The 24,956-nt window shown below is 36.5% G+C and overlaps 1 protein-coding gene across 1 annotated transcript in view; it reads left to right on the top strand.

Annotated features, from left to right (window-relative positions):
• The window catches only part of SLC17A1 (solute carrier family 17 member 1), a 70,249-nt gene that overhangs the window by 6,126 nt on the left and 39,167 nt on the right, over positions 1 to 24,956 (top strand). The window contains exon 2 of the mRNA XM_033863647.1: positions 20,569 to 20,779. Within this exon, the coding sequence (XP_033719538.1) occupies positions 20,569 to 20,779 (211 nt within the window). The remainder of the gene's footprint in view (positions 1 to 20,568; positions 20,780 to 24,956) is intronic.

Genomic DNA, 24,956 nt, shown 5'->3' with positions numbered 1-24,956 from the left:
ACTCTAAGTCCATCCACCTCACTACAAATAATTCAATTTCATTTCTTTTTATGGCTGAGTAATATTCCATTGTATATATGTGCCACATCTTCTTCTTTTTTTAAACATCTTTATTGGAGTATAATTGCCTTACAATGGTGTGTTAGTTTCTGCGTTATAACAAAGTGAATCAGCTGTACATATACATATGTTCCCATATCTCTTCCCGCTTGCATCTCCCTCTGTCCCAACCTCCCTATCCCACCCCTCTAGGTGGTCACAAAGCACTGAACTGATCTCCCTGTGCTATGTGGCTGCTTCCCACTAGCTATCTATTTTATGTTTGGTAGTGTATATATGTCCATGCCACTCTCTCACTTTGTCACAACTTACCCTTCCCCCTCCCCATATCCTCAAGTCCATTCTCTAGTAGGTCTGTGTCTTTATTCCCGTCTTGCCCCTAGATTCTTCATGACCTTTTTTTTTCTTAATTTCCTTACATATATGTGTTAGCATACGGTATTTGTTTTTCTCTTTCTGACTTACTTCACTCTGTATGACAGACTCTAGGTCCATCTACCTCACTACAAATAATTCAACTGCATTTCTTTTTATGGCTGAGTAATATTCCATTGTATATATGTGCCACATCTTCTTTATCCATTCATCTGTTGATGGACACTTAGGTTGCTTCCATGTCCTGGCTATTGTAAATAGTGCTGCAATGAACATTGTGATACATGACTCTTTTTGAATTATGGTTTTCTCAGGGTTTATGCCCAGTAGTGGGATTTCTAGGTCATATGGTAGTTCTATTTTTAGTTTTTTAAGGAACCTCCATACTGCTCTCCATAGTGGCTATATCAATTTACATTCCCACCAACAGTGCAACAGGGTTCCCTTTGCTCCATAGTCTCTCCAGCATTGATTGTAGATTTTTTGATGATGGCCATTCTGACCACTGTGATGTGATACCTCACTGCAGTTTTGATTTGCATTTCTCTAATGATTAGTGATGTTGAGCATCCTTTCATGTGTTTGTTGGCAATCTGTATATCTTCTTTGGAGAAATGTCTATTTAGGTCTTCTGTCCATTTTTGGATTGAGTTGTTTGTTTTTTTGATATTGAGCTGCATGTTCTGCTTGTAAATTTTGGAGATTAATCCTTTGTCAGTTGCTTCATTTGAAAATATTTTCTCCCTTCTGAGGTTTTCTTTTGTCTTGTTTACAGTTTCCTTTGCTGTGCAAAAGCTTTGAAGTTTCATTAGGTCCCATTTGTTTATTTTTGTTTTTATTTCCATTCCTCTAGGAGGTGGGTCAAAAAGGATCTTGCTGTGATTTGTCATAGAATGTTCTGACTATGTTTTCCTCTAAGAGTTTTATAGTATCTGGCCTTATATCTAGATCTTTAATCCATTTTGAGTTTATTTTTGTGTATGGTGTTAGGGAGTGTTCTAATTTCATTCTTTTACATATGGCTGTCCGGTTTTCCCAGCACCACTTATTGAAGAGGCTGTCTTTTCTCCACTGTATATTCTTGCCTCCTTTATCCAAGATAAGGTGACCATATATGCGTGGGTTTATCTCTGGGCTTTCTATCCTGTTCCATTGATCTATATTTGTTTCTGTGCCAGTACCATATTCTCTTGATTACTGTAGCTTTGTAGTATAGTCTGAAGTCTGGAAGCCTGATTCCTTGAGCTCCGTTTTTCTTTCTCAAGATTGCTTTGGCTATTCAGGGTCTTTTGTGTTTCCATACAAATTGTGAAATATTTTGTTCTAGTTCTGTGAAAAATGCCATTGGTAGTTTGATAGGGATTGCATTGAATCTGTAGATTGCTTTGGGTAGTATAGTCATTTTCACAGTGTTGATTCTTCCAATCCAAGAACATGGTATATCTCTCCATCTGTTTGTATCATCTTTAATTTCTTTCATCAGTCTCTTATAGTTTTATGCATACAGGTCTTTTGTCTCCCTAGGTAGGTTTATTCCTAGGTATTTTATTGCAGTGGTAAATGGGAGTGTTTTCTTAATTTCACTTTCAGATTTTCATCATTAGTGTATAGGAATGCAAGAGATTTCTGTGCATTAATTTTGTATCCTGCTGCTTTACCAAATTCACTGATTATCTCTAGTAGTTTTCTGGTAGCAGCTTTAGGATTCTCTATGTATAGTATCATGTCATCTGCAAACAGTGACAGTTTTACTTCTTTTTCACTTTTGAGGGATATCTTCACTGGATTTAGAATTATAGTTTGGCAGGATCTGTTTGTTTTCTATAGTTTTCAGATTTTCTCTATATTTAGTAATCAACAAATATATCATAAAAATGAAATGTGAAAGCAAGAACGTGATAGAGTTGAAAGGGGTACTGGTATGACAAAGCAAATTTCCCTTGGATTAATGTTTTAAATCAGAGAGGCGTGTAGGTGGATTTTGCTCAGTTCCTCCCTGAGTTATGCTGACATCAGTGTGTTTTGCACTTGCAGTGGATAGAGAACAAACCCTTCAGCAAGAAGAGAAGCAACCGGAACACTCTTATGTAAATGGATAACCAGGTCCCTCCCAGGAAAGGTAGAAATTATTCTCTGTTCTGTCACATAGGTTTTCTCCTTCTCAAATATGACACCATAGATTCCATGTGAGAGGCTTTTGTCCATAAAAGTATGTATGGGGTCTTAGAAATGTTCAGGAAAGGAGGTGAAAGAAAAAAAAAAGAGTCCTGCTATGGTTTTCCATTAGAAAAACCCTAAATAAAAAAATCCTTGTATCTAGATTGTTTACACTTTGTTATTTTGATTCTTATACACTTGTCAGTTTATCACTTGGTGCAGAATATCAGAAAGAGGTGCACTATTTTGGTTTTATCTCAAGGAGAAAGAGACAGATCCATGGATGCAAGTGAGGCAGGATGAATGTTCTTGAGTCACTGCACCCTTGTATATCAACAGGTGGATATTTACAGAATATTTTTTTAGACTAACTGTTTATCTCAAGCAGGGCAGGGGAAAAACAATAAGGAATTACTGCTATCAGATTAGTGTTAGGTCCATGTCATAGTGGACAAAATTCTAGAAGAGAGGGTGGGCAACAGATTACATACTCTTTCAATTTATATAAATGTTAGTGGGCTATTAAATTTTATATTTCTTGTATCAATTTTGATATTTTTATATTGTTCCTTTGAATTTGAATCTATATTCAAATTTATACATGAACATATAAAAGATAGAAACATGTATAAGACATAAGCATATATACATATATATATATAATTGATTCCTGCCTTTATGCTTAACATATTCTCCCTTTTAGGTTCTTTGGGTTTGTCCCTTTGTTCATTTTCCAAGTCTTTGAGTTCTCTCTTCTTTTCTGATAAATATGTTTAGGAGTGTACAATTTGCTCTAACTTTCCATGAGTTTGACATGTAGTGTCTTACCGTTACTCGGTCCCAAGCACTTTAGAACACCCCTTGTGACTTTTTTTTTTTTACATCTTTATTGGAGTATAATTGCTTTACAGTGGTTTGATTTTTAGATTTTTAAATATTTTATTGAAGTGTAGTTGATTTACAATGTTGTGCTGATTTCTGCTGTACAGCAAAGTGACTCAATTATACACATATATATATTACACATAAATATACACATATATATATATTCCTTTTCTATATTCTTTTCTAATTTCCTATGATTTCTTTAATTCAAGACTTAGTTAGAAGTAAAGCATGTTCTTCCTGGAGCAACGTAGAGGAAAACAAAAAAAAGGGCACCCCTAAGTGACCATGACAAGCCCTCCTCCATACATGGTGAGGATTAGGTTGTTTAGAAAGCTTTGGAGCAAGTCATCTTGGTGTATGTGTGTACATGCGTGGTTTGAGATGTTTTTCAGATGACCCAAGGCCAGTGAGTTTAAAATGAAAGGAAGGGCTCGGTAATGATTAAATTTCTGAGGCATTCTTTTCTTCCTTCTGCTCAGTTCCAAGGTTCAAACAGGGCAAAAATTTTTGCCTGTCTCCCTGGAAAGTTAGGAGGCAGTGTATTTACCCTTCACTGCCTCAGTAAGTCTTTGGCATCTAAACGTTTAGGGAAGGGGTCTCTTACTAGACCTTCCCACTGCCGGGGCTTTGGTGTCTGACTCCTGTTGTCCCCATTCCCTAGGAATCCAGAAAAACCCCTGAGATCAAATGTCTTCAGGGTAAAATCTTCCTTCAACGATCAGTTTATGCCCTGAAGACTGTCTTCACAAAATCTTTGGCCTGAATATCTCATCTTTCCTGCCAGATCATCCACACTTTCAATGAAATGTTATTTTAAATATATTTTATCTAATATTCTTATCTGTTTACAAAGGGAATCAGTCCAGAAAGCTTATTTTCCGGGCACTAATGTTTCTCTTTTCACTTAATATATCTAAATAGTAACCCACATTTGTACCTAAAGAGCTTCCTCATCATTTTTTAGAGTTGCATATGAATTTGGTATGAATATATTATAATTTATTTAACTAATTATTGATTTATCTAATTTGTTTAAAATCTTTTACTGTTGCTTCAAACAATTCTTCAAAAATGGATAATGATATAAAATTCAATTCAGTGAGATTACTGAAAAAATATTTATGCAACTAAATAAAATAGCCTCAAATATATAAAAGCAAAATTAACAGTACGTTAAAAAGATACAAAAATCCTAATAAAATATTAGCAAAACAAATTGAAGAATTTATAAAAACATTTTTAAAAATCATGAACACTAAGTCCAGCTTAACATAGGAAAGGAAGAATCGTTTTATATTAGAAAGTAGATAACTGTCATTCAACACAAATTAAAGAGAAAAACTGTACGATGATCTCAATAGATATACAAAAAATATCTTTATGAAGTTAACATTTATTCCCAATGAACACTATTAGGTAACTAGGAATATGTAATGGACAGAACTCTAAGATGGCCCCTTTGCATTCTTGGGTGGAACCAAACTGCAAAGGACAAAGCAGAGAGCTCAGAGGACAGAGCCAAGAGCCACAGGGATTATCCCCAGGCCTTGAGAAAGATCCAACATTTGTCTAGCTGAACTTCAAAACTCTTATGGATCAATGACTCCTTTTTACTCTCCATTTTTACCCTTTGGAACTAGAATGTCTGTATCAGTTATTCTGTGCCTGTCCCACCACTGTACAGTGGAAGTTTTGGGGGCATGTAACTTGTGTCCTTAGTTTCACAAGTCCACAGATAGTTACTGCACCGAGGGTGGTTTACTTTTAGAAGCCTCATCCACACCTGTTTTAGATGATTTGGATCATGAGATTTTGGAAATTTGAGCTAATGAGATTTTGATGAGGCTTTGGACTTGAGTTGATGCTATAATGAGATGAGACCTTTAGGAACCTTGGGAATGGGGTATGTTTTGCATAAGGGATGAACATGGATCTTCCAGGACCAGATGGTGAACTGAAGTGGGTAGAAATCTAAGCCTGCCCACAAGATCCTGGCCCCTGGTATACATACACCTTCCTCCAGTTTTTGAAGCAAACACTAACCTAGGTGCTGCTTGAAGGGATTTTGCAGATCTAATCATGGTCCCTAATCAGCTGATCTTAAAATAGGGAAATTATCCAGGTAGGACAGATCTAATCATGAGAGCTCTTTAACTCTGTGTCTAGAGGTCAGAGAGCAGTTAGAGAGGTTCAAAGCATGAGAGGGATTCAATATAAGAGAGATTTACAGTAGCGCAGAGATGGAAACAACCTAAGTGCCCATCATCGGATGAATGGATAAAGAAGATGTGGCACATATATACAATGGAATATTACTCAGCCATAAAAAGAAACGAAATTGAGCTATTTGTAATGAGGTGGATAGACCTAGAGTCTGTCATACAGAGTGAAGTAAGTCAGAAAGAGAAAGACAAATACCGTATGCTAACACATATATATGGAATTAAAAAAAATAATGTCATGAAGAACCTAGGGGTAAGACAGGAATAAAGACACAGACCTACTGGAGAATGGACTTGAGGATATGGGGAGGGGAAGGGTGAGCTGTGACAAAGCGAGAGAGAGGCATGGACATATATACACTAACAAACGTAAGGTAGATAGCTAGTGGGAAGCAGCCGCATAGCACAGGGATATCAGCTCGGTGCTTTGTGACCGCCTGGAGGGGTGGGATAGGGAGGGTGGGGGGGAGGGAGACTCAAGAGGGAAGAGATATGGGAACATATGTATATGTATAACTGATTCACTTTGTTATAAAGCAGAAACTAACACACCATTGTAAAGCAATTATACCCCAATAAAGATGTTAAAAAAAAAAAAAGATGTGCTGTTAGTGTAAAATGCCTATCAGATTTCAAAGACTGAGTAGTAAAATAATAAAAAATTGAAAAAAATTAAAAAAAGAGAGATTCTACCCTGCTGGCTTTGGGGATGGAGTGGGCCATGTGAGAAGGAATGTACACAGCCTTTTAAAACTAGCAGCTCTTAGCTGACAGCCAGCAGGAAAATGGCAACATTTGTACTACAACCATGGAAAACTGAATTCTTCCAATAGCATGAATGAGCTTGGAAATAGATCCTTCCTTAGAACCCATGTTGGCTGATCCCTTGCTATTGGCCTTTGAGACCAGGAGTGGAATATCCAACCACATCATGCTAAAACTTCTGACCTACAGAACTATGAGCTAATAAATATGTGTTGCTTTAAGCCATCATGTTTGTGAAATTTTTTTGCACAGGAAAGCTAGCTGGGTATAACGTCAATATTTAAAAGTCAAATTTATTTCTTTATACCAACCACAGACAATTTAAAAACATAACCTTCATCGGGTTGTAACTATGTAGGTTCACTCCTCTTTTCTTTCAGCCTGGCCAACAAATGTCCTTTTGGATCTATGCCAATCTGACATGTCATCATAGTTTCTCTCTCTACACAAATGTTTTTTGGTGTGTGTGGGGCCGTTATTCTGCTTACCACACATCCCATAACAGTTATTTGAGTTATAACAAGTTCAACCCACAATAAAAAATTCTACTTAATTTAAGTTATAATTTTATTTCTAGAAATCTAATTGGCACAAACTTTTCTGGAACATATTTATAACTTAGACATTAAACCACATAATTTCCTACAGATATTTTTCTTCCTTCCTTCCTTTCTTCCCTCCTTCTGTCCTTTCTTATTTTGTACTTCCTTAACCCATTTTTTGTACCACCCCCCTCACCGCTGGCAACCACTAATCTGTTCTCTGTATATACAAACTTGATTTCTTTTTTTTTAAGATTCCATATATAAAAGAGATCATACAGTATTTGTCTTTCTCTGTCTGACCTATTTAACTTAGTGTTAATGTCCTTGAGGTCCATCCATGTTGTCCCAAATGGCAAGATTTCATTCTTTTTAAATAAAAACACTAATTCAAAAAGATACGTGTACCCAATGTTCATAGCAGCGTTATTTACAATCACAAAGATATGGAGGCAAACTAAGTGCCCATCAACAGATGAATGGATAAAGAAGATGTAGTATATATGTACAATGGAATATTATTCATCCATTAAAAACTCAAATTCTGCCATTTGTAACAACATGGATGGACCTAAAGGGTATTATGCTTAGTGAAATAAGTCAGACAAAGACAAATATTCTATATTACCACTTATATATGGAATCTAAAGAATAAAACAAATTAATGAATATAACAAAACAGAAACAGACTCACAGATAGAGAACAAACTGGTGGTTACCCAGTGGGAAGACGGAAGGGGGGAAGGGGCCAGATAGTGTTAGGAGATTAAGAGATACAAACTACCATGTATAAAATAAGCAACAAGGATATATTGTACAGTACAAGGAAGTATAGCCATTGTTTTGTAAAAACTTTAAAAGGAGTATAATTTTAAAATATTGAATTGCTGTGATGTATACCTGAAACTAAAATAATATTATAAATCAACTATACTTCAATTAAAAGAATTTTATTCTTTTTTAAGGCTTAATAATCTTCCATCATATATATAACCACATTTTCTTTATCTATTCATCCATCAGTAGATACTTAGGTTGTTTCCATATCTTGGTTATTGTAAACAATGCTGCAATATACATGGGGGTATAGATACATTTTCAAGTTAGTGTTTTCATTTTCCTTGAATAAGTACCCAGAAATGGAATTGCTGGATCATACAGTAGTTTTTTTTTCTTTTCTGTAATTTAATTTTAATATTTTTTAATTTAATTTTATTTTTTTAATACAGCAGGTTCTTATTAGTTATCTGTTTTATACATATTAGTGTATACATGTCAATCCCAATCTCCCAATTCATCCCACCACCACCACCACCCCACCTTCCATGTTCCCTCCTTGTGTCCATACATTTGTTCTCTACATCTTTGTCTCTATTTCTTCCTTGCAAACCAGTTCATCTGTACCATTTTTCTAGATTCCACACATATGTGTTAATATATGATATTTGTTATTCTCTTTCTGACTTCACTCTGTATGACAGTGTCTAGGTCCATCCACGTCTCTATAAATGACCAAATTTCATTCCTTTTTATGACTGAGTAATATTCCATTGTATATATGTAACACATCTTCTTTATCCATCTCTCTGTCAGTGGGCATTTAGGTTGCTTCCATGACCTGACTATTGTAAATAGTGCTGCGGTGAACATTGGGGTGCATGTGTCTTTTTGAATTGTGGTTTTCTCTGGGTATATACCCAGTAGTGGGATTGTTGGGTCATATGGTAATTCTATTTTTAGTTTTTTAAAGAACCTCCATACTGTTCTCCATAGTGGCTGTATCATTTACATTCCCACCGACAGTGCAAGAGGGTTCCCTTTTCTGCACACGCTCTCCAGCATTTTATTGTTTGTAGAGTTTTTGTTGATGGCCATTCTGACTGGTGTGAGGTGATACCTCATTGTAGTTTTGATTTGCATTTCTCCAATAATTAGTGATGTTGAGCAGCTTTTCATGTGCCTCTTGGTCATCTGTATGTCTTCTTTGGAGAAATGTCTATTTAGGTCTTCTGCCCGTTTTTTGACTGGGTTTTTTTTTTTAATATTGAGCTGCATGAGCTGTTTATATATTTTGGAGGTTAATCCTTTGTTGATTTGCTTGCAAGTATTTTCTCCCATTCTGAGGGTTGTCTTTTTGTCCTGTTTCTAGTTTCCTTTGCTGTACAGTAGCTTTTAGTTTCATTAGGTCCCATTTTTAAATTTTTGTTTTTATTTCCATTACTCTAGGAGGTGGATCAAAAAAGATCTTACTGTGATTTATGTCAAAGAGTGTTCTTCCCATGTTTTCCTCTAATTTTATAGTGTCCAGTCTTACATTTAGGTCTTTAATCCATTTGAGTTTATTTTTGTGTACGGTGTTACGGAGTATTCTAATTTCATTCTTTTATATTTGGCTGTCCAGTTTTCCCAGCACCACTTACTGAAGAGAGACTGTCTTTTCTCCATTGTATATCCTTGCCTCCTTTATCATAGATTAGTTGAACATAGGTGCGTGGATTTATCTCTAGGCTTTCTATCCTGTTCCATTAATCTATATTTCTGTTTTTGTGCCAGTACCATATTGTCTCGATTACTGTAGCTTTGTAGTATAGTCTGAAGTCAGGGAGTCTGATTCCTCCAGCTCCGTTTTTTCCCCGCAGGATTGCTTTGGCTATTCAGGGTCTTTTGTGTCTTCATACAAATTTTAAGATTTTTTGCTCTAGTTCTGTAAAAAAAAAAAAAAATGCCATTGGTACTTTGATAAGGATTGCGTTGAATCTTTAGATTGCTTTGGGTAGTATAATCATTTTCACAATATTGATTCTTCCAATGCAAGAACATGGTATATCTCTCCATCTGTTTCTGTCATCTGATTTCTTTCATCAGTGTCGTATAGTTTTCAGAGTACAGGTCTTTTACCTCCTTAGGTAGGTTTTTTCCTAGGTATTTTATCCTTTTTGTTGCAGTGGTGAATGGGATTGTTTTTTGTTTTCTTTTTTTTTTTTTGCGGTACGTGGGCTTCTCACTGCCGTGGCCTCTCCTGCTGCGGAGCACAGGCTCCGGACGCACAGGCCCAGCGGCCATGGCTCATGGGCCCAGCCGCTCCGCAGCACGTGGGACTCTCCCGGACCGGGGCAGGAACCCGTGTCCCCCGCATCGGCAGGGAGATTCTCAACCACTGTGCCACCAGGGAAGCCCGGGATTGTTTTCTTAATTTCACTTTCTGATCTTTCTATGTTAGTGTATAGGAATGCAAGAGATTTCTGTGCATTAATTTTGTATCTTGCAAGTTCACCAAATTCATTGATTAGCTCTAGTAGTTTTCTGGTGGCATCTTTAGGATTATCTATGTATAGATATCCTGTCATCTGCAAACAGTGTCAGTTTTACTTCTTTTCCAATTTGTATTCCTTTTATTTATTTTTAATATCTGATTGCCTGACTAGGACTTCTAAAACTATGTTGAATAAGGGTGGCAACAGTGCACATCCTTGTCTTTTTCCTGATCTTAGAGGAAATGCTTTCAGTTTTTCACCACTGAGAATGATGTTTGCTGTGCGTTTGTCATATATGGACTTTATTATGTTGAGGTAGCTTCCCTCTATGCCCACTTTCTGGTGTAATGTGTTGTTGGATTCTGTTTGCTTGTATTTTGTTGAGGATTTTTGCATCTATATTCATTTCATCAGTGATATTGGCCTGTAATTTTCTTTTTTTGTAGTATCTTTGTCTGGTTTTGGTATTGGGGTGATGGTGGCCTCGTAGAATGAGTTTGGGAGTGTTCCTCCTTTTGCAATTTTTTAGAAGAGTTTGAGAAGGATGGGTGTTACCTCTTCTCTAAATGTTTGATAGAATTCACCTGTGAAGCCATCTGGTACTAGAATTCTGTTTGTTGGAAGATTTTTAATCACAGTTTCAATTTTTTGTTTGTTCTTCTTTCTCTAGTTCCTTTAGGTGGAAGGTTAGATTGTTTATTTGAAATTCTTCTTGTTTCTTAAGGTAGGCTTGTATAGCTATAAACTTCCCTCTTAGAACTGCTTTTGCCACATCCCATAGGTTTTGGATCGTCATGTTTTCATTGTCATTTTTCTCTAGGTATTTTTTGATTTCCTCTTTGATTTCTTCAGTGATCTCTTGGTTATTTAGTAACGTATTGTTTAGCTTCCACGTGGTTGTGTTTTTTACCCTGTAATTGATTTCTAATCTCATAGCACTGTGGTCAGAAAAGACGCTTGATATGATTTCAGTTTTCTTAAATTTACTGAGGCTTGATTTTTGACCCAAGATGTGATCTATCCTGGAGAATGTTCCATGTGCACTTGAGAAGAAAGTGTAATCTGCAGTTTTTGGATGGAATGTCCTATCAATATCAGTTAAATCTATCTGGTCTATTGTGTCATTTAAAGCTTCTGTTTCCTTATTTATTTTAATTTTGGATGATCTGTCCATTGGTGTAAGTGAAGTGTTAAAGTCCCCCAGTATTATTGTGTTACTGTCAATTTCCTCTTTTAGAGCTGTTAGTATCTGCCTTATGTATTGAGGTCCTCCTATGTTGGGTGCATATATATTTATAATTGTTATATCGTCTGCTTGGACTGATCCCTTGATCACTATGTAGTGTCCTTCCTTTCCTCTTGTAACATTCTTTATTTTATAGTCTATTTTATCTGATATGAGTATTGCTACTCCAGCTTTCTTTTGATTTCCATTTGCATGGAATATCTTTTTCCATCCCCTCACTTTCAGTCTGTATGTTTCCCTAGGTCTGAAGTGGGTCTCGTGTAGACAGCATATATATGGGTCTTGTTTTTGTATCCATTCAGCCAGCCTGTGTCTTTTGGGTGGAGCATTTAATCTGTTCACATATAATGTAATTATTGATATGTATGTTCCTGTTACCATTTTCTTAATTGTTTTGGGTTTGTTTTTCTTCTCTTGTGTTTCCCACTTAGAGAAGTTCCTTTAGCATTTGTTGTAGGACTTGTTTGGTAGTGCTGAATTCTCTTAGCTTTTGCTTCTCTGTGAAGCTTTTGATTTCATAACTTTAAATATATCGTGCCACTCCCTTCTGACTTGTAGAGTTTCTGCTGAGAAATCAGCTGTTAACCTTATGGGAGGTCCCTTGTATGTTATTTGTTATTTTTCCCTTGTTGCTTTTAATAATTTTTCTTTGTCTTTAATTTTTGTCAGTTTGCTTACTATGTGTCTTGGTGTGTTTCTCCTTGGGTTTATCCTGTATGGGACTCTCTGTGCTCCCTGGACTTAGGTGGATGTTTCCCTTCCCATGTTAGGGAATTTTTCAACTATAATCTCTTCAAATATTTTCTTGGGTCCTTTCCCTCTCTCTTCTTCTGGGACCCCTACAATGCATTTAATGTTGTCCCAGAGGTCTCTTAGACTGTCTTCACTTCTTTTCATTTTTTTTCTTTATTCTGTTCCACAGCTGTGAATTCCACCATTGTGTCTTCCCGGTCACTGATCCATTTTTCTGCTTCAGTTATTCTGCTATTGATTCCTTCTACTGTATTTTTCATTTCAGTTACTGTATTGTTCATCTCTGTTTGTTTGTCCTTTAACTCTTCCAGGTGTTTGTTCTTTAATTCTTCTAGGTCTTTGTTAAACATTTCTTGCATCTTCTCGATCTTTGCCTCCATTCATATTCTGGGGTCCTGGATCATCTTCACTATCATTATTCTGAATTCTTTTTCTGGAAGGGTGCCTATCTCCACTTCATTTAGTTGTTTTTCTGGGGTTTTATCTTGTTCCTTCATCTGGTACATAGCCCTCTGCCTTTTCATCTTGTCTACCTTTCTGTGAATGTGATTTTCATTCCACAGGCTGCAGGATTGTTGTTCTTGCTTCTGCTGTCTGCCCTCTGATGGATGAGGCTATCTTTGTACGTTACTTCTATTTTTATTTTTTTAAGGAACTGCCATATTGTTTTTCAGAGTGGCTGCCACAATTTATATACCCACCAACAGTACACAGTTCCTTTTCTTCACCTCCTTTCCAACACTTATTTCTTGCCTTTTTGATAATAGCTATTTTAACAGGTATAAGTTGCTATCCCATTATGGTTTTGATTTGCCTTTCTGTAATGATGAGTGATGTTGAACATCTTTTCATGTACCTCTTGACCATATGCATGTCTTCTTCGGAAAATATCTATTCAGTTCTGCCCATTTCTTAATTGGATTTTTTCTTTGTTTTTCACTGTTTAATTGTATGAGTTTTTTTATATTTTGTGTGCAAACCCCTTATCAGATTTATGATTTGCAAATATCTTCTCCCATTCAGTAGGTTTCATTTTGTTGATAATTTCCTTTGCTCTGCAGAAGTCTTTTAGTTTGATATAGTGCTCTTTGTTTATTTTGCTTTCATTGCTTTTGCTTTTAGTGTCATATTCAAAAAATTATCGCCAAGGCATATGTCAAGGAACTTACCACCTATATTTTCTTCTAGAAGTTTTATGTTTTCATGTCTTAAGTTTGTCTTCATTTTGAGTTAATTTTTGTATATGGTGTAAGATAGTGGTTAAGTTACATTGTTGTGCATGTGACTGTCCAGTTTTCAGAACACCATTATTGAATATTTTAATATTTATTGAGGTATAATGATATAAAATAAAATATGGATCTTAGGTGTATATATAGATGTGTTTTTTTAATTTTTGAATTTTATTTTATTTATTTTTTTATACAGCAGGTTCTTATTAGTCATCAGTTTTGTACACATTGGTGTATACATGTCAATCCCAGTTGCCCAATTCAGCACACCACCATCCCCAACCCCCTGTGGCTTTCCCCCCTTGGTGTCCATACATTTGTTCTCTACATCTGTGTCTCAACTTCTGCCCTGCAAACCGGTTCATCTGTACCATTTTTCTAGGTTACACATACATGCGTTTATATAAGATATTTGTTTTTCTCTTTCTGACTTAATTCATTCTGTATGATAGTCTCTAGATGCATCCAGGTCTCAACAAGTGACTCAATTTCATTCCTTTTTATGGCTGAGTAATATTCCATTGTATATATGTACCACATCTTCTTTATCCATTAATCTGTCGATGGGTGTTTAGGTTGCTTCCATGATATGGATATTGTAAATAGTGCTGCAATGAATATTGGGGTGTATGTGTCTTTTTGAATTATGGCTTTCTCTGGGTATATGCCCAGTAGTGGGATTGCTGGATCATATGGTAATTCTATATTTAGTTTTTAAAGGAACCTCCATAATGTTCTCCATAGTGGCTGTATCAATTTACATTCCCACCAACAGTGCAACAGGGTTCCCTTTGCTCCACACTCTCTCCAACATTTGTTTTTTGTAGATTTTCTGATGATACCCATTCTAACTGGTGTGAGGTGATACCTCATTGTAGTTTTGATTTGCATTTCTTTGATAATTAGTGATGTTGAGCAGCTTTTCATGTGCTTCTTGGCCATCTGTATGTCTTCTTTGGAGATATGTCTATTTAGGTCTTCTGCCCATTTTTGGATTGGGTTGTTTGTATCTTTAATATTGAGCTGCATGAGCTGTTTATATATTTTGGAGATTAATCCTTTGTCCGTTGATTCGTTTGCAAATATTTTCTCCCATTCTAGGGTTGTCGTTTCATCTTGTTTATGGTCTCCTTTGCTGTGCAAAAGCTTTTAAGTTTCATTAGGTCCCATTTGTTTATTTTTGTTTTTATTTCCATTACTCTAGGAGGTGGATCAAAAAAGATCTTGCTGTGATTTATGTCAAAGAGTGTTCTTCCTATGTTTTCCTCTAAGAGTTTTATAGTGTCCAGTCTTACATTTAGGTCTCGAATCCATTTTGAGTCTATTTTTGTGTATGGTGTTAAGGAGTGTTCTAATTTCATTCTTTTACATGTAGCTGTCCAGTTTTCCCAGCACCACTTATTGAAGAGACTGTCTTTTCTCCATTGTATATCCTTGCCTCCTTAGTCATAGATTAGTTGACCATAGGTGTGTGGGTTTACCTCTGGGCTTTCTATCTTGTTCCATTGATCTATGTTTCTGTTTATGTGCCAGTACCCTATTGTCTTGATTACTGTAGCTTTGTAGTATAGTCTGAAGTCAGGAAGTCTGATTCTTCCAGCTCCGTTTTTTTCCCTCAAGATTGCTTTGGCTATTTGGGGTCTTCTGTGTCTCCATACAAACTTTAAGATTTTCTTGTTCTAGTTCCGTAAAAAATGCCGTTGGTAATTTCATAGGGATTGCAATGAATCTGTAGATTGCTTTGGGTAGTACAGTCATTTTCACAATATTGATTCTTCCAACCCAAGAACATGGTATATCTCTCCATCTGTTGGTATCATGTTTAATTTCTTTCATCAGTGTCTTATAGTTTTCTGCATACAGGTCTTTTGTCTCCCTAGGTAGGTTTATTCCTAGGTATTTTATTCTTTCTGTTGCAGTGGTAAATGGGAGTGTTTCCTTAATTTCTCTTTCAGATTTTTCATCATTAGTGTATAGGAATGCAAGAGATTTCTGTGCATTAATTTTGTTTCCTGCAACTTTACCAAATTCATTGATTAGGTCTAGTAGTTTTCTGGTGGCATTTTTAGATTTCTCTATAGTATCATGTCATCTGCAAACACTGACAGTTTTACTTCTTTTTTTCCAATTTGTATTCCTTTTATTTATTTTTCTTCTCTGATTGTCGTGGCTAGGACTTCCAAAACTATGTTGAATAATAGTGGTGAGAGTGGACACCTTGTCTTGTTCCTGATCTTAGAGGAAATGCTTTCAGTTTTTCACCACTGAGAATGATGGTTGCTGTGGGTTTGTCGTATACTGCCTTTATTATGTTGAAGTAGGTTCCCTCTATGCCTACTTTCTGGAGAGTTTTTATCATAAATGGGTGTTGAATTTTGTCAAAAATATACCCACCAATATGGTTTTTCTTCTTCAATTTGTTAATATGGTGTACCACATTGATTGATTTGCGTATATTGAAGAATCCTTGCATCCCTGGGATAAATCCCACTTGATCATGGTGTATGATCCTTTTAATGTGTTGTTGGATTCTGTTTGGTAGTATTTTGTTGAGGATTTTTGCATCTATATTCATCAGTGATATTGGTCTGTAATTTTCTTTTTTTGTAGTATCTTTGTCTGGTTTTGGTATCAGGGTAATAGTGGCCTCATAGAATGAGTTTGGAAGTGTTCCTTCCTCTGCAGTTTTATGGACGAGTTTGAGAAGGATGGGGGTTAGCTCTTCTCTAAATGTTTGATACAATTCACCTGTGAAGCCATCTGGTCCTGGAGTTTTGTTTGTTGGAAGATTTTTAATCACAGTTTCAATTTCATTACTTGTGATTGGTCTGTTCATATTTTCTATTTCTTCCTGGTTCAGTCTTGGACGGTTATACCTTTCTAAGAATTTGTCCATTTTTTCCGGGTTGTCCATTTTGTTGGCATAGAGTTGCTTGTAGTAGTCTCTTAGGATGCTTTGTATTTCTGCGGTGTCTGTTGTAACTTCTCCTTTTTCATTTCTAATTTTATTGATTTGAGTCCTCTCCCTCTTTTTCTTGATGAGTCTGGCTAATGGTTTATCGATTTTGTTTATCTTCTCAAAGAACCAGCTTTTAATTTTATTGATATTTGCTATTGTTTTCTTTGTTTCTATTCCATTTATTTCTGCTCTGATATTTATGATTTCTTTCCTTCTGCTAACTTTGGGTTTTGTTTGTTCTTCTTTCTCTAGTTCCTTTAGGTGGAAGGTTAGATTGTTTATTTGAGATTTTTCTTGTTTCTTGAGGTAGGCTTCTATAGCTGTAAACGTCCCTCTTAGAAGTGCTTTTGCCACATTCCATAGGTTTTGGATCGTTGTGTTTTCATTGTCATTTTTCTCTAGGTATTTTTTGATTTCCTCTTTGATTTCTTCAGTGATCTCTTGGTTATTTAGTAACATATTTTTAGCCTCCATGTGGTTGTGTTTTTTCCCTGTAATTGATTTCTAATCTCATAGTGTTGTGGTAAGAAGAGATGCTTGATATGATGTCAATTTTCTTAAATTTACTGAGGCTTGATTTATGACCCAAGATGTGATCTATCCTGGGGAAATTCCATGCACACTTGAGAAGAAAGTGTAATCTGCTGTTTTTGGATGGAATGTCTTATCAATATCAATTAAATCTATCTGGTCTATTGTGTCATTTAAAGCTTCTGTTTCCTTGTTTGTTTTCATTTTGGGTGATCTGTCCATTGGTGTAAGTGAAGTGTTAAAGTCCCCCAGTATTATTGTGTTACTGTCAATTTCCTCTTTTAGAGCTGTTAGTATCTGCCTTATGTATTGAGGTCCTCCTATGTTGGGTGCATATATATTTATAATTGTTATATCGTCTTCTTGGATTGATCCCTTGATCACTATGTAGTGTCCTTCCTTTCCTCTTGTAACATTCTTTATTTTATAGTTTATTTTATCTGATATGAGTATTGCTACTCCAGCTTTCTTTTGATTTCCATTTGCATGGGAGATCTTTTTCCATCCCCCCACTTTCAGTCTGTATGTGTCCCTTAGGTCTGAAGTGGGTCTCTTTTAGACAGCTTATATATGGGTCTTCTTTTATGTCCATTCAGCAAGCCTGTGTCTTTTGTTCGGAGCATTTAATCCATTCACCTTTGAGGTAATTATTGATATGTATATCCTATAACCATTTTCTTAATTGTTTTGGGTTTGTTTTTGTAGGTCCTTTTCTTCTCTTGTGTTTCCCACTTAAGTTCCTTTAGCATTTGTTGTAGAGCTGGTTTGGTGGTGCTGAATTCTCTTAGCTTTTGCTTGGCTGTAAAGCTTTTGATTTCTCCATTGAATCTCAATGAGATCCTTGCCAGAGTAGAGTAATCTTGCTTGTAGCTTCTTCTTTTCATTACTTTAAGTATACCATGCCACTCCCTTCTGGCTTGTAAATTTTCTGCTGAGTAATCAGCTGTTAATCTTGTGGGAGTTCCCTTGTATGTTATTTGTTGCTTTTCCCTTGCTGCTTTCAATGATTTTTCTTTGTCTTTAATTTTTGCCAATTTGATTACTGTGTGTCTTGGTGTGTTTCTCCTTGGCTTTATCTGATATGGGACTCGCTGTGCTTCCTGGACTTCAGTAGCTATTTCCTTTCCCATGTTAGGGAAGTTTTTAACTATAATCTCTTCAAATATTTTCTCTGGTCCTTTCTCTCTCTCTTCTCCTTCTGGTACCCCTATAATGCGAATGTTGTTGCGTTTATTGTTGTCCCAGTGGTCTCTTAGGCTGTCTTCATTTCTTTTTATTCTTTTTTCTTTATTCTCTTCCACAGCAGTGAATTCCACCATTCTGTCTTCCACGTCATTTATCCGTTCTTCTGCCTCAGTTATTCTGCTATTGATTTCTTCTAGTGTAGTTTTCTTTTCAGTTATTGTATTGTTCATCTCTGTTTGTTTCTTCTTTAATTCTTCCAGGTCTTTGTTAAACGTTTCTGAGTCTTCTCGATCTTTGCCTCCGTTCTTTTTCTGAGGTTCTGGATCATCTTCACTGTCATTATTCTGAATTCTTTTTCTGGAAGGTTGCCTGTCTCCACTTCATTTAGTTGTGTTTCTGGGGTTTTATTTTGTTCCTTCGTCTGGTACATAGCCCTCTGCCTTTTCATCTTCTCTATCTTTCTGTGAATGAGGTTTTTGTTCCACAGGCTGCAGGATTGTTGTTCTTCTTGCTTCTGCTGTCTGCCCTCTGGTAGATGAGGCTATCTAAGAGGCTTGTGTAAGTTTCCTGTTGGGAGGGACTTGTGGTGGGTAGAGCTGGTTGTTGCTCTGGTGGGCAGAGCTCAGTAAAACTTTAATATGCTTGACTGTCGATGTGTGGGGCTGGGTTCTCTCCCTGTTGTTCTCTCCCTGTTGATTGTTTGGCCTGAGGCAACCCAACACTGGAGCCTACCTGGGCTCTTTGGTGGGGCTAATGGCAGACTCTGGCAGGGCTCGCACCAAGGAGTACTTCCCAGAACTTCTGCTGCCAGTGTCCTTTTCCCATACGGTGAGCCACAGCCACCCCCTGCTTCTGCAGGAAACCCTCCAACACTAGCAGGTAGCTCTGGTTCATTCTTCCCTGGGGTCACTGGTACTTCCCCTGGGTCCTGAGGTGCACACTACTTTGTGTGTGCCCTCCAAGAGTGGAGTCTTTGTTTCCCCCAGTCCTGTCAAAGTCCTGCAGTCAAATCCCACTAGCCTTCAAAGTCTGATTCTCTAGGAATTCCTCCTCCCATTGCCGGACCCCCAGGTTGGGAAGCCTGACGTGGGGCTCAGAACCTTCACTCCAGTGGGTGGACTTCTGTGGTATAAGTGTTCTGCAGTGTGTGAGTCACCCACCCGGCAGTTATTGGATTTGATTTTACTGTGATTGCGCCCCTCCTACCATCTCATTGTGGCTTCTCCTTTGTCTTTGGATGTGGAGTATTTTTTTTTTGGTGAGTTCCAGTGTCTTCCTATCGATGACTGTTCAGCAACTAGTTGTGATTCTGGTGTTCTCACAAGAGGGAGTGAGAGCATGTCCTTCTACTCCACCATTTTGTTTCCTCTCCCAATGCCAGTTGTGGTTGTTGTTGTTGCTGTTGGATAATCTTAGATGTGTTTTGAAAAATGTATAAACTTACAAACAAGACTCACAGAACACTACATTAAAGTCCCTTCATGTCCTTTTGCCCTCCTCACCAAGAGGTAATTGTTATTGTAATATCTAGCCACATAAATTAATTTTGCCCACTTTTGAAATTCATAGAAATAGTATGCATAAAAATAGTATGCACTCTTTGGTGTCTAGCTTCTTCAGCTGACCATATTTTTGTTGAGATTCATCCAGATTGTTGAGTGTATCAGTGTTTCCTTACTTTGTATTTCTGAGTAATATCCATTGTATTAATTCACTATGGTATGTTCATCCATTCCAAATATCCAGCTATTTTGAATAAAGCTGCTATAAACATTTCAGTACAGCCTTTTGTAGACACATATTTTTATTTCTCTTGAGAAAGTGCCATTTGTTGAAAAGACTGTACTTGCCTCCATTGATTTGCATTAGTATATTTATTCAAAAGCATATGATTATTTATACTCCTCTCCTTCTGGACTGCCTACTTTCTCCTATTGATGAATTTGTTTGGCCTTACACCAAAACTACACTGATTACTCTAGCTTGAAACTATTTCAAATACATTACATTTTTTTAAGTGTTGTTTTTCCCTGCAATGTGCACATATGATTTTCTCAACCAAACTAATCATATAAGTTTTGAGAATAAAGCAGTTTACTTGAGGGAAGGTCTTTTTTGTTGTTCAGGGGACTTACTTCCAAGAGTAACTCAGGGTATTTGTAAATGGTCCCTTTAAAATAGACATGAGCCAAAGTCCTTCAAGGACTGGCTCAATTTTCTGGGATGTTCTATTAGGGATTATATTTTAGGGGGTATGAAATTATAAGGTCAGTCCCACATCTTCTTATTGTGTCATGAATTCTCAAAAGCCAGTTAGTACAATAAAATTTTTAATTAATATATAGGGGTCCAAATTTCTAAGTGGCACTTCCTAAAGTTAAATTATGTTTTTACCTCAGATGTGTTAATGATGAATACTTTCTGTTCTACATTCCAGTTCCAAATTTTTGTTCCATTCGTTATGGAATTGCTCTCTTACTGCTCCTCTGTAATGTTATAGTAATGTCACAGCGCGTGTGTATGAGCCTCACAATGATAGCCATGGTGAACAGCACAGAGCCACATGGTTTGTCCAACACCTCCACAAAGGAGCCACAGGAGAACATAAAGGTATATCAAAAATATTATAGACAATCATAAGTTTAAAATCCTATCTTGCTAACTGATTTGTGGAGAGGTTGAATGTTATCATAATTGATATGACAGTAATTATTAAAGAAAGAAGCTCACGTCTTGATCTGTCTTGCCAGTAGTAACCTAAATAAACATGTCCCACAACTAAAATATCTCAGTATTTGTAAAGGGCAAGAGAAGTTTGGACAAGAGAGAAAAGGAAAGCATCTTAAATGAGAAGTAGAAGTCAAGACACTTTTTCTTTCTTATTTACATTTTTAACATACAGTACATTTACATGTTTCATTAATTTCATCTATGTAAGGTAATGAGTTGATACCTTTCAGAAGATGTAGTACAGAAAAAAATGAAAATAGGTGGGAAAAATATTTTCCACTATACTCTTCCTATGTCCCTTTATGAATACACAGGCAAATAAGAAAATATTTTCTTATTATCACCTCTATTTACATTAAAAATAACACTATATGAAGTGTACTGCACCCTGATTTTTTTTAACATAAGCATCAGAACCAGGCTCAGATTTGACACATATGTAGGAATTCCTAGACAGGGAATTTAAAATAACTATAATTAATATGTCAAGGGCGCTAATGGGAAAAAAATGACAACATACAATACCACATAGGTAATGTTAGCAGAGAGATGGATATTATTAGAAAGCATAAAAAAGAAATAGTAGAAATCATGGCAACTGTAACAGGTACAAAGAATGCCTTGATGGGCTTATAAGTAATCTCAACACAGCTGAGGAAAGGATCAATGAACTTGAATATAGGTCAATAGGAACTTCCCAATCTGAAATGAAAGAGAATTTAATAAATAAATAAATAAACAAACAAACAGAACATCTCAGAACTGTGGACAATACCAAAAGTTGTAACATATGCATGACTAGAACACCAGGAAGAGTAGGAAAAAATGGGAAGAAGAAATATTTGAAAAATTAATGGCTGAGAACTTTTTGAAATTAATGGCAGACACCAAGCCACAAATCCAAGAAGCTCAGAGAACACCAAACAGGATAAATATTAAAAAGAAAAATAATCATCAACAACAAGAACAACCACCCAGACATACATATTTAAATTGCAGAAAACTAAGACAAAGAGAACTTCTTGAATGAAGCTAGAGGCAAGAATCACCTACAGAGGAACAGGATAAGAATTATGGAAGACTTCTTATCAGACACCACTCAAACATGAAGAGAGAAATGAACTCTTTAAAGTATTGAAAGAAGAAAAAAAGACACCTGCCAAACTAGAATTCTATATCCAATGAAATTACCTCAAAAGTCAAAGAGAATACAGACATTTTCAAGCAAAGAAAAACTGAGGGAGCTATATTAATTTCAGACAGAGCAGAATTTATATCAAGGAAGATTATCAGAGACAAAGAGGGCACTGTCTGATGATAAAGGTGTCAATTCTCCAAGGAGACATAATAATCCTAACCATGTATGTCTCTAACAGCAATCCTAAACATGTATATCTCTAACAAAGCAGCAAAATACAGAAGGCTAAAACTGCTAGAACTAAAAGGAGAAAAGACAAATATAAAATTGGTAACTGTTTTCTATTTGTTACATCTGTTCTTTGTTACGTTTCTTTTTTCCACTCCATTTTTGGCTTATCTTGGTATAATTGAGCATTTTATATGCTTCAATTTTTTGTTGTTGTTGTTATACGCAGGCCTCTCACTGTTGTGGCCTCTCCCATTGTGGAGCACAGGCTCTGGTCACGCAGGCTCAGCAGCCATGGCTCACGGGCCCAGCCACTCTGCAGCATGTGGGATCTTCCCGGACCAGGGCACGAACCCATGTCCCCTGCATCGGTGGGCGGACTCTCAACCACTGTGCCACCAGGGAAGCCCTATATGATTCAATTTTATTTCTTCTCTTGATGTATCATTTATACTTAAAAAAATGTTTTAACAGTTTCCCTAGGGTTTACAATATACATTTTTAAATAATAGAAATCCACCATCAAATAACACTTTACTGCTTCATGTGTAGTGCAGGCACTTTGTAACAGAGTATTCTTAATTCTTCTCTCCCATCTTTTGTGACACTGCTGCTATTCATTTCCCTTATCCATATGCTATAAATACCCAATACAGAATTACATTATTGCTTTAAACAAGTAGGTATCTTTTGCATCAATTCAAAATAAAATAAATTACCCCTTCATTTATTCTTTCTTCATGCTCTTCTTTTTTAAATGTAGATACAAGTTTCTGAACTATATAATTTTCCTTCTGCATAAAGAACTTCTGTTGGTTTTACCAAAACTTCTTCTGGCTTTATATCTAATAAATCTTTGCATAGCCCAAAGTAAAAATATCTGTTATGTTTTCTTCTAGAAGTTTTATAATTTCAGGTTTTACATTTAAATATTCATTTTTTTCAAATTTTGTATGTGTTGTGTTGAAGATCCTTTTTTACATATGTGTATACAACTGTTCTAGCATGATTTGTTGAAAAGACTTCTTTCTCCACTGAATTGTCTTTTAAGTTTGGCAAAAAATCAATAGTTACAGGAATAACGCTACCTACCTGATTTTAAGACTTTGTTATAATGCTACAGTAATCAAGACAGTGTGTTATTAGCATAAAGACAGAAAAGTAATCATTGAAATAGAACAGTGTCCAGAAATAGACTCACACACACATATGAACTACTGATTTTTTCATGATTCACAAAAGAAGAAACAAAAAAATTGGACTTCACCAAAATTCAAAAAAACACTGTTAAAAGACTGAAAAGACAAACCAGAGACAGTGGTAAATTTTTGAAAATCATATCTAGTAAAGGAAGTTTATCAAAACTCAATAATAAATGAAACCAACAACGCAGCACAAAAATGGGGGAAAGATGTGAATAGACACTTCATCAAAGATGATACATGGGCCTTCCCTGGGGGCGCAGTGGTTGAGATTCCGCCTGCCGATGCAGGGGACACGGGTTCGTGCCCTGGTCCGGGAAGATCCCACATGCTGTGGAGCAGCTAGGCCCGTGAGTCATGGCCGCTGAGCCTGTGCATCCGGAGCCTGTGCTCCTCAACAGGAGAGGCCACAACAGTGAAAGGCCCGATATGACTACACACCAATTCAAATGGCCAAAATTATAAAGATTGGACATAAGTGTTGTAAGAATGTGGAGGAACTGGAAGTCTTCTACACTGCTGGTGATAATTCACAGTGGTACAACCAGTTTAGTTAAGCATATAGCTACCGTATGATCCAGCCATTCCACTGCTACTAAAGAGAAATGAAAGCATGTGTCCATATAGAGATGTATATATAGATTCTCATTGTAGCTTTATTTGTAATAGCAAAAAATTGGAAACAACCAACATGTTCATCAATAGGTGAATGAATGCACAAACTATGGCCCATCCATAAAATGGAGTACTGCTTAGTACTAAAAAGGGATGGGGGGCTTCCCTGGTGGCACAGTTGTTGAGAGTCCGCCTGCCGATGCAGGGGACGCGGGTTTGTGCCCTGGTCCGGGAGGATCCCACATGCCATGGAGTGGCTGGGCCCGTGAGCCATGGCCACTGAGCCTGCACGTCTGGAGCCTGTGCTCTGCAATGGGAAAGGCCACAACAGTGAGAGGTACGTGTACCACAAAAAAAAAAAAAAGGGATGAACTATTGATACACAGGCCAACATGGATGCCACTCTTATTATGCTGAGTCAACTAAGCTAAATAAAAAGAAATAGTACATACTGTATGACTCCATTTATATATAAAACTTCTAGGAAATGATGACAAAGCAGATCATTGGCAGTGGAGGAGCAGAAGTGAGGAATTACAAGGAGTAAGAAAACTTTTGGAGGTGAATAATATGTTCATCATCTTGATTCTGATGATGGTTTCATGAATGTACACATTTAAAAATTTAGCAAGTTGTACACTTTATGACAAAGATTAAATATACAGTTTATTGTGTCAATTGTACGTCAAAAAATCTGTCAAAACCTATTCAAAATTTTTTTCTTTAATTCTTAAATATTTGTAGTATTCCATTGCCTTGGTTTAAATATCGAGAATCCCATTCTCTAGAGAGATGACTACTCACAAAGGCTGTACTTCATTTCCTTCGCTGTAGCAAAAGAAGAGGCAGCTCAAGCTGTGGAGCTTGGAACATT

This window comes from Tursiops truncatus, chromosome 10 (genome assembly GCF_011762595.2).
Source record: "Tursiops truncatus isolate mTurTru1 chromosome 10, mTurTru1.mat.Y, whole genome shotgun sequence".
Classification (NCBI taxonomy): Eukaryota; Metazoa; Chordata; class Mammalia; order Artiodactyla; family Delphinidae; genus Tursiops; species Tursiops truncatus.
Note: the sequence above shows the minus strand (reverse complement) of the source record. Positions and strands in the feature narration are given on the sequence as shown.